This window comes from Micromys minutus, assembly GCF_963924665.1.
Source record: "Micromys minutus genome assembly, chromosome: X".
In the NCBI taxonomy this organism is placed as follows: domain Eukaryota; kingdom Metazoa; phylum Chordata; class Mammalia; order Rodentia; family Muridae; genus Micromys; species Micromys minutus.
In genome coordinates this window covers 69,655,669-69,666,501 of record NC_137970.1, presented here as the reverse complement: position 1 = coordinate 69,666,501, position 10,833 = coordinate 69,655,669, and the positions used below count along the sequence as shown (strand labels likewise).

The window sequence follows — 10,833 nt, the reverse complement described above, 5'->3', positions numbered from 1 at the left end:
TAAATCTCCCTTTTCACTTTTTAGTTGTATAAGCATTTCTCAACTATTCTGACAAAAAGTGTGCATGAATGTTAAGAAAAACTTTAGAGTTCTCTTGAGTATATGAGTCTTTGAAGACAGCACATGATCTCCACTTGACCTGGCCCTTCTGAAACCACTCTTGAAGCTCTCTTTAGCTAAAGCTTTTCCTAGAATGTCCTCACATCCTCTTGAAAGTTCAACATCCATATCTTTTCATTCATATGTAATCCGAATCATAGACTGAACAACATTTAATGCAGATTTAAGCTTTATTGAGTTAGTAGGCATTTTACAGAGATTGCAAGTCATTATTGGTCCAGCGCAAATACAGGTATTTATTTTGAGGTGAAATGACAGCACAAATTGACAGTTTTACTGCTACTTGACTATTTCTTTAATGTGGCTTGCTATGGACACAATCTCCCTCAATACCCATTCAACACAGTCTTTGCTTTTACCTCTCCCTTCAGCTGAGGGATTCACAATACCTAAAGGAAGCTTGTAAAGAACCCTTCTGTATCAGAGGTAGTTTTGTGCCTACATTATGCATGACAGAAGACATTTGAACAAAGGCTTCATAAAAAAGGGCAGAAAAGATACACTAGAGCAGAGTTGAGATCCGTGAATTTTTTCAGCTAATTGGTTGCAGTGGCGAAAGTATCAACCAAAATTTAGAATAGCCTCTTTGTCTATTTAGTAACAAAGCATGCAGTAGCCTGTGCAGACAATAGCTTTTAATAACAACCTTAAACCTGGCTTGAGCACCAAAGATGCATTTTAAAAAAAGTATAAAGTACATTTATATGCAATGACTACTGTAGTGGCTGAATTATGCTCACCCCCTGAAAAGACATGTTCATTTGTGTGCTAATTCCAAGAATCTGTGATATTACCTTATTCTTTTAGGCAGGTATATGAAGTTGTAATTAAATTTAGGCTCTGAAAATCAAGATAATAGTTAATCTGGACAGGTCATCAAAACAATTCTTACAAGAGAGAAGCAGAGGTAGATTGTATATACAGAGGGGAAGATGTCAAAACGAGAGAGAGTAGTAAGATGAAGCAATAATCCAAGGAATAATGACAATCACAGGAGAAGAAGCAAAGAGTGGATTTTCTCCTAGAGCTTGCTTAGGAGTACTCTCCTGCCAATATCATGGTTTAGGATTTGTGGCCTTACAAACACTACAGAACCAGAAATCTACTATTTTATCCATCTGTTGTTGTGGGGATATATTACAGTGAATATAGAAATCTGATAAAAATTTTAGAATGCAGTGGTGTACTGCTATAACAAATACCTATGTGAATGTGGCTTTGGAATTGGACGTTGGGTGGAGGGTGGTACAATTCTTGATGGTAAACTTAGTAGAGACAGTATAGATTGCCTGAGCCAAACCACTGATGGGAATGTGAATGTTAAAGGCATTTCTGGTGAGGGCACAAGAGGAAATGAATACTGTAGTGGGAACTGGAAGAAAGGCAGTTGTTGTTATATAGCAGCAAAACCAAACCAAAACAAACCACAACTTATCTGAATTGTCTTCTACAGTTTTATAGAAAACTAATCTTGATCTTGTAAGTCATAAAGTTGAGGAGCTTGGCAGGCTAAGTGTTGTAGGTACAGATAGTTCATTTTTCCTGGGAAAAAGAAGTCTTGGGGGGGCAAGAAAAGAGAATAATAGAATATATGAGACATGACAATGAAATGGGAGTTACTAGGGGGACCATAGCAGTGGGTAGTAGTGGTAGAGACAAGGGGAGATGGTGGGAAGAAGGATCATTATCATCATCAACCACAAAGCCTAAAAATACCATAGTGAAACACATTACCTTTTTTTATACTAAGTTTAAAAAAGAGCCAGATAGGAGGAAATTAAAAATTTAAACAAGGAAACAAATAAGAGAAGAGGTATAGTGAAGAAAGAAGCATTATGCCAAGAAGGAATTAGTACTTGATTTGGTAAATTTTGTTAATAGTGAAAGATGATAACATGAGGACATTCTGTGTGAAGATGTACTTTGGAGCTAAGGAAAAGGATGTGGCCTGTTAACTTTTGAATAGTGATGAAAATACTGGGAACACATTTCTGGATTCATTCAACTATCTCAAGTATAGAGCTAAGTTATCTAGGAGAGAACCTGGATGTTACCTTGCTTGAAAGAAGGGTCATAGAGATATCATAAAGTTCAGGGTGTGTGAGTATCAGAGAGGATTATCCTGTTTTAAGATGGTGGTCTCTAAATGTCACCATCAATATCCTTACAGGACAGGCTGAGAGAGATCAGGTACACAGAGAAGATGATGTAAAAAGGAACAGAGAAAAATGCCATACAATGCCATTGGCCATCAGGAATTGGACAAAGCAAAGAAGGGGCCTTTGTTGTATCCTCTGGAGGTAGCATGAATGGTCTGATGTCCAGATGTCAAGCTTCTGGCCTCCAGGACCATAGGACAATAAATTGTTGTGGTCTTAAACTACAAGACTGATGGTCAATCATTACAGTAGCCAAATGAAAACATTCTAACCAGTTAACTTGTTTTAGTAATATTCTGAAGAAAAAGTTGTAGAAAGGGGCATTTTTCATGTGTGGCAGAAATAAAAATACATAAAATACTTTATCCTAATTTGATTTTCTTTAAAAAAATGCCACTATGTACTTTTGTTTTTTGATGATACCTTTTGACCTAAAACAAAAAGTGCAAGTGACTGGAACAGGACTATTATAAATCACATGAGTTAATTATGTATCTGTTCCCTGAAAGGTTTTCTAATGTTTGTGAAAATCATGTGGAATGCACTTAAATACAAATATATAATTTATCATTAATAGTACTTCATTCATTCTTGTTTATAAACTAGAAAATAAGGCAAGTTCACATCTGGAAAAGGTGATATACATCAGTACTTCAACCTTGACCAGTTAGATAATATGGCAGGGCAAATGCCCTACATTTCAGTCAAAGTTTACATTTCAAGATCAATTTTTACAGCCAGAAAAGCTATAAAAACAAAACTAAAATACTTCAAATAAGCCATACCACAATATTTTAGAAAATACTTTGTAAAATTGAAAATGCATACAGTAGTTATTTACATCAATTAGTAGAACCTAAACTTCATGGTTATTATTTTAAAAGTGTGTGAAAGTGATATATTCTAAAGTGTGTGTGTGTTTGTGTGTATGTGTGTGTGTGTGTGTGTGTGCACATGTGAGCACATGTGCATGTGTGTCTTTCCACATAAGAACAAAAGGAAATAACTCAGACAGTGTTACTTTCTGATTTCTCTACTTAAAGCAGCTTCAGAGTATCTTGTAGTATAATACCCAAGTAAGAACAAGTGAAAGTCGACCATCTAAATTATTTTACATCTGTAGAAAAAATCTGTGAGCTACTGGTCATTTGTTTACTTAATCTCAGAAGATGGCTTGCCAAGCCAGTTATTTGTTCTTTTCTCTAAATGTCTATAATGTGCTTAGGCAGAATAGAAATAGAATTATCTACATGAGAAATATACATAGAAGCAATCTTTTACAGCAATCACAATCATCTGCATGAATTAGTTTTGAAATTACATTCCAGAGAAGTCACACCAATTATTACAAATGCACATTGTAAGAGAATAGACAAGTTAAGTATAACTTCTGCTCTCTCACATATTTAAAACAATGCTGAGCTTCTTTATCTGTTGGCGTTGTTTTGGCAGCTGAAATATGTTAATAATATAAGAAAGGAAGTATGATGATGACAGAGGTTTACCTGGGTACTAGGGTATGGATTACTTTAGTAAGAGATATAAATACACACACAACCACACACAAACACACACACATATACACACATACAAACACACACACACACACACACACACACGTGCATATATGGAACGAGAGGGAGGGAAGAAGGGAGGGGGAGGGAAGAAGAGGACAGAGGGAGGAAGGGAAGGATGAGGGAGGGAGGGAGAGAGAGAGGAAGAGATTGAAGAAGGTAGCTAGGTAAGTAGGGAGAGATGGAGAGAAAAGAAGGTAGAGAGGGAAAGAGAGAAACAAGGAAGGAGGAAGAGAGAAAGAATTTCTTTTTCTTCAACTACCAATGTGGAGTAGGAAAAGGGGTAGAGCTAGAGACCAACCAATTGACCATTCAAAGGTTTCCTCCTACATTAAAAAGTAATTTCCTCCCTCTGTACTCTTCTGCAGTGCTGTTCCCTACTTCTAAGGGGGTGAAGGTAGAAAGAAGAAATAGAAGGAAGAACTAGGAATCAATATTTTCCTCTAAAATCTAAGTAAAGGCAATAGAATTTCAGGCTCATCCCTAGCATAGACATGAAAGTGTAGAAATTTTCTCAAAAAATAGCTATATAAAGAATTTCTATAAGGCAGATATCTATGGAAAATTCAAAAACACAGCTTAAGTAAAGTTGAAATCTAGTGGATTGTGTTAAACTTTGGTTTAGTTTTACCAATGGTAAGTGCCTGTGACACTTCTGAAAGGTTAGAGTAATGATAAGATTAGCTTCTGCCACATAGATGAATCCATTAGCTTTCACTTGAGATGGGCTCTAAATACCTTGAGTTGGGCTTCTGTTTCAGAGTGTGCTATTTGTTTCTTCCCAATCATTAACGCACCTATTCTCCTAGACTTTACACTATAAACATAAAATGAGCTGGAAGTAGACAATAGAAATTCTTCCTGTCTATCTCTACCTGACCTAGAATTTCAGTTTTAAATTACTTGACAGACTGGAATGTTGGTAGAAGCCTTAGAATTCTTCCATGTTTTTATACTTTGATTTTCACAGTCAGGTCCTTATACACAATGACAAGTTATGTGCATCTTTAGAGAGGAACAAATGTTTTCTAATCATGACATCTGGGTTCAGATTAGTGTACTTGCAATACTCATACACATACACATCACTTCCCCCAGATCAGCTTGACCTTTGTGGAAATGCATTTATTTCCACTCCAGCTCTTAAGTGTATGTTCGTTCCTCTCAAAATGGATAATTTTGTTTTCTTAAATGTCTTCATTCTCCCTGGTCTCAGGAATCACTTGGACGCCACGGCTCCATTGTGGCGAGAGCGGGATCTTTCCAGGGGGACCCGTCTGTTATCTGTAAGACAAAGAGAAGAAGAAGGGGGAAAATGGTGAGCTTTAGATCCTGATTATTGCACAGTGTCAGATGGAGAGAGGGTTTCAAACAGTCTTGAAAAATTACTTCAAATGAATATGGAAATAAGCTGGGAAGAGCCTGGGTCTGAGGCATTTACACAGCAGCTGCCAGGCTGAGTTCAAGAGTTCTGCAATCAGCAATAAATGATTTTTCTTGGTAAGCAGAGACAGAGTGACAAAAGAAATGGAAGAATTCTCTCAAGCACAGACCCCTTGGAGAGAAGCAGGTGACAACAAAATTCCTTGGTACAGATGTTAAATTGTAAAGACCTATGGACAGTGCCTTTTGTTGAAAAGCTCTCCCATTCCCAGGGAGTTTTCAATTTGTAGGCTGGTTACCTCTAAAGGACACCGGTGTGTGCAGGATGGAGGTAAAAACGACAAAAGAAAGAGACAGTTTTTATTTTTAAACAATGATTGCAATATATCGCAATCAAAGCAGCTACTGAGTTTGCCTGATTGTCTGATGTAAACAAATTCAATACATTATATAGTCATTACAAGAATGAATAATGAATGGGGCCTATTCTTGGTCCCATTCCCCCTACCCATCACAGGAAGAATAATCACTGTACAGATGACTGTTGGCGCAAAGCTTGGAAAGCAAAGTTTAAAAGCATTGAAAGTTGCTGAAAATAGTTTTAGCTCTAACAGGGAAAAGGCTTCCAGCTCTGTGCTGTTATGATCACTAGTATATTATTATCACCTCTGTTTTATGCTCAGCTTAAATGCAATTGATGTGGCTGAAAATCTCTTTTTGGCAAAAGCATAATATACTTAGATTCTCTATTTAGAATGAGACTGGTCCCCAGAAATAATGACAACCACCAGCACTTACATAAATGCTAACACTTTACACTAGTTAATTTGCTAATTCACACAACATCCCCGGGAGGTAAGCCCATTTCATTCCATCCTATTATCTCTGCTTTAGTGATGAAGGTTACATAGCAAATCAATGGTATGATGGGAGATTATAATGCAAAGTTAATGCCTAAATGTCAGCCCTGCTTTGTTCAGAACTAGATGTTGGAGCCTCCCAAGCTGCTATTCATTTCCTCCCTCAGATGATGATGGCTCACTAGTATATCCTGTCTCTTTATGGGCCGACTGGGCTGAGAAGTGCTGAGGTTTTGTCATGATGCCTTTCTAGGCTGTGCTATCATCTGTTGACCAATTCCAGTAATCTGTGGTCGATACATGGCAAAATTTTCTTGCACCCATGACCTTGGCCTCATTAATATCACCTTGTGAGTGCAGTAAGCAAACTAGGTAGAAGCTTAAAGCATTCTCAATGTTTCAGAATGCACTAATATTACAGAAAGGTGAGAAATTAAGAGGCTTGCTGTACTTGGAGATACATCTGAGTGATGGATTGTTTGGATATCCTTTTGAAGATACCATTAAAAAATCCATTATTTAATTTGTGATATGTATCACAATTCAGCTGAAAATGTGAAGATAACATTCCTGGATAAAGGGCTTATTACTAAGATGGCACAGGTTTGCATACAGATTAGTTTGGGACTTCTTAGAGAACATTTAAAACTTAAGGTACAATCAAATGCTTCCTATTGCATTATAAGCATTAAAACTTCAGTGTTGTTCTCAGACACTGGAATGGAGATTGATGGCAGCATTCCCAGAGTCAATAGGAATCTATCTCTGCTTCCCTCCAAGAATGACTCTGGTACTCCATAACATCACAAACACTCGATCCCCTCCCAAACTGCAGCCTCAGTGTGTTAAATGGCAAGATGTGAGGATTCATATCAATTTGCAACTTACTGGCGACATTTGGTTTGAGAAAATGCTTTTGAGTCAAAGCAAACTGAATAAAGGACATTAAGGCTTTTGGAAAGTGGCATAAACATTGGTTCAGGACCTAAACCCAGCTTTATGACAGACAAAAAATGTGAACTATTTTAGAGTTTGTTTTCTATCCCTTTGATCCCAATTGGGAACCTATTACGTTCCCAACATAATAAGATAATAACATGAAGAAGCATTTCTGAAAAGGTTGCCTCTTACATTTTTGAAATGTCAACCTATAACCTTACTTATTAACAACAACAACAACAACAAAAACCAGAAACAATGGCAACAATTGCTGATGTAAATGTTTAAAATTAATTTCCAGTTATTTATATTTATGTTCAATATAATTTTGTCATAATATATATATATTTGTACCATGAAGGTTTGTGGATTAAGCCATAAGTAGAATTAAATGGTTCTCATAAAGCACACACCCACATCCACCGCACAAACACATACAAACTTCTATATTTTCATACACATATATAGATTTTCCATCTGTATTCATATTTTTGTTTGTTTTTGTTTTTTCTCCTTTTTATTAAATATATTTTATTTTCATTGCAAATGTAATCCCTTTTTCCTGTTTCCCTTCCATAAATCCCCTATCCAATACTCCTTTCCCCTGGTTCTAAGGGGATGCCCTCCTACCCACCCACTACCTCTCACCTTCCCATCCTGACATTTCCCTATACTGGGGCATCGAGCCTTGGCAGGACCAAGGGTTTCTCTTCCCACTGATACCCAACAAGGCCATCCTCTGCTACATATGCAGCTGGAGCCATGGTTCTGTCCATGTGTACTCTTGGGTAGTGGTTTAGTCCCTGCAAGCTCTGGTTGGTTGGTATTGTTGTTCTTATGGGGTTACAAACCACTTCAGCTCCTTTAATCCTTTCTGTAACTTTTCCAGTGGAAACCCTGTCTTCAGTTGAATGGTTGGCTGTGAACATCCACTTCTATATTTGTCATGATCTGGTAGAGCCTCTTAGGGCACAGCTATATCAGGCTCCTGTCAGCATGTACTTTTTGGCATCAGTGATATTGTCTGAGTTTGGTGGCTGCATATAAGCTGGATCTCCAGATGGGGGAGTCTCTAGATGGCCTTTGCTTTATTTAGTCTCTGCTTGAAACTTTTTCTCTGTATTTTCTCCTGTGAATATTTTTCTTTCCCCTTCTAAGAAGGACTGAAACATCTGCACTTTGGTCATCCTTCTTCTTGAGTTTCATGTGGTCTGTGAATTGTATCTTGGGTAATATGGGCTTTTGGGCTAGTCTTCAATTATCAGTGAGTACATGCCATGTGTGTGTTTTTTTTTTTTTTTTTTTTTTTTTTTTTTTTTTGTGACTGGGTTACTTCACTCAGGATGATATTTTCTCATTCCATTCATTTGCCTAAGAATTTCATAAGTTCATTGTTTTTAATAGCTGAGTAATACTCCATTGTGTAAGTATACCACATTTTCTGTATCCATTCTTCTGCCGAAGGACATCAGGGTTCTTTCCAGCTTCTGGATATTATAAATAAGGCTGCTATGAACATAGTGAAGCATGTGTCCTTGTTAGATGTTGGAGCATCTTTTAGATATATACGCAGAAGTGGAATAGCTGGGTCTTCAGGGAGGACTATGTCCAATTATCTGAGGATTGGTCAGACTGATTTCCAGAGTGGTTATACCAGCTTACAATTCCACGAGCAATGGAGGAGTGTTTCTCATTTTCCACATCCTAGACAGCATCTGCTGCCACCTATGTTTTTAATCTTAGCCATTCTGACTGAGTGAGGTGGAATCTCAGCGTTGTTTTGATTTGCATTTGATGACTAGGGATGTTGAACATTTCTTTAGGTGCTTCTCGGCCATTTGGTATTCCTCAGTTGAGAATTCTTTGTTTAGCTCTGTACCCCATTTTTAAATAGGGTTGTTTGGTTCCCTGGAGTCTAATTTCTTGATTTTTTAATAATATATTAGATATTAGGCCTCTATTAGATGTAGAATTGGTAAATATTGATTCCCAGTCTGTTGGTTGCTATTTTGTTCTCTTGACAGTGTCTTTTGTCTTACAAAAGCTTTGTAATGTCATGAGGTCCCATTTGTTGATTCTTGATCTTAGAGCATAAGCTATTGGTGTTCTGTTCAGGAAAATTTACCTGTGCTCATGTGTTTGGGGGTCTTCCCCATTTTCTCTTCAGTTAGTTTCAGTGTATTGGGTTTTATGTGGAAGTCCTTGATCTACGTGGATTTGAGCTTTGTACAAGGAGATAAGAATAGATCTATTTGCATTCTTCTACATGCTGACCTCCAGTTCAACCAGCACCTTTTTTGTTGGAAACAGTATTTTTTTTCCACTGGATGGTTTTAGCTTCTTTGTCAAAGATCAAGTGACCATGGGTTCACTTCTGGGTCTTCAATTCTATTCTATTGAAATACCTGCCTGTCTTTGTACTGATACCATGCAGTTTTAAATCACTATTCTCTGTAATACAGCTTGAGGTCAGAGATGATGATTCCTGAAGAAGTTATTTTATTGGTGAGAATAGTTTTCACTATCCTTGTTTTGTTTTGTTTTTTTTTTTTTTTTTTTTTTTTGTTATTCCATATGAATTTGCTCTTTCTAACTATATGAAGAACTGAGTGAGAATTTTGATGGGGACTGAACTGAATCTGTAAATTGCTTCTGACAAGATGACCATTTTTACTAATATTAAACCTGCCAATCCATGAGCATGGAAGATCTTTCAATTTTCTGAGAACTTCCTCAATTTTGTTCTTTAGAGACTTGAAGTTCTTGTTATACAGATATTTTACTTGTTTGTTTAGAGTCAAGCCAAGGTATTTTATATGGTTTGTGACAATTGTGAATGTTGCCAGTCCCCTAATTTCTTTCTCAGCATGTTTGTTCTTTGAGTAGAAGAAGGCTACTGATTTGTTTGAGTTAATTTTATATCCTACCACTTTGCTGACAATGTTTATCAGCTGTAAGAATTCTCTGGTGGAAGTTGTGGTATCATTTAAGTATAGTATCATATTTTCTGCAAATAGTGATATTTTGACTTCTTCCTTTCCAATGTGTATTCCTTCTACCTCCTTTTGTTGTCTAATTGCTCTAGGTAGGACTTCCAGTACTATGTTGAATAGGTAGGGGGAAAGTGGGCAGCCTTGAGTCCCTGATTTTAGTGGGATTGCTTCAAGTTTCTCTCCACTTAGTTTGATATTGGCTACTGGTTTGCTGTATATTGCTTTTACTCTGATTAGGTATGGGCTTTAAATTCCTGACCTTTCTAAGACTTTTATCATGAAAGGTTGTTGAATTTTGTTAAATGTTTTCTTAGCATCTAATAAAATGATCATGTGGTTTTTTTTTTTCTTTGATTTTGTTCATACTATGGATTGCACTGATCTATTTTTTTTATATTGAACCTTTCCTGCATCCCTACTTGATCATGATGGATGATCATTTTGATGTATTGTGAATTTGGTTTCCTAGAATTTTATTGATTATTTTTGCATTGGTATTCATAAAGGTTAATTGGTCTGAAGTTTTCTTTCTTTGTTGGGCCTTTGTGTGGTTTAGGTATAAGCATTATTGTGGCTTCATAGAATGAATTGGGTAGTGTTCCTTCTGTCTCTATTTTGTGTAGTAGTTTGGAGAGTATTGGTTTTAGGTCTTCTATGAAGGTCTGATAGAATTCTGCACTAAGCCCATCTGGTCCTCAGATTTTTTTTTTTTTTTTTTTGGTTGGGAGACTTTGAATGACTACTTCTATTATTTTAGTGGTTTTATGTTGAAAAGCTTTGCTCTCCTTTTTAATCTATTATCCTT

The 10,833-nt window shown here is 36.7% G+C and overlaps 1 protein-coding gene across 1 annotated transcript in view; it reads right to left on the bottom strand.

The window, feature by feature from the left end:
- Window positions 1-5,006: 5,006 nt before the first annotated feature.
- Window positions 5,007-10,833, bottom strand: part of DIAPH2 (diaphanous related formin 2) — a gene marked incomplete at its 5' end in the record, with an annotated part of 690,195 nt that continues 684,368 nt past the window's right edge. The window contains one exon of the mRNA XM_080910844.1: window positions 5,007-5,137. Within this exon, the coding sequence (XP_080766970.1) occupies window positions 5,073-5,137 (65 nt within the window). The 3' untranslated portion in view covers window positions 5,007-5,072. The remainder of the gene's footprint in view (window positions 5,138-10,833) is intronic.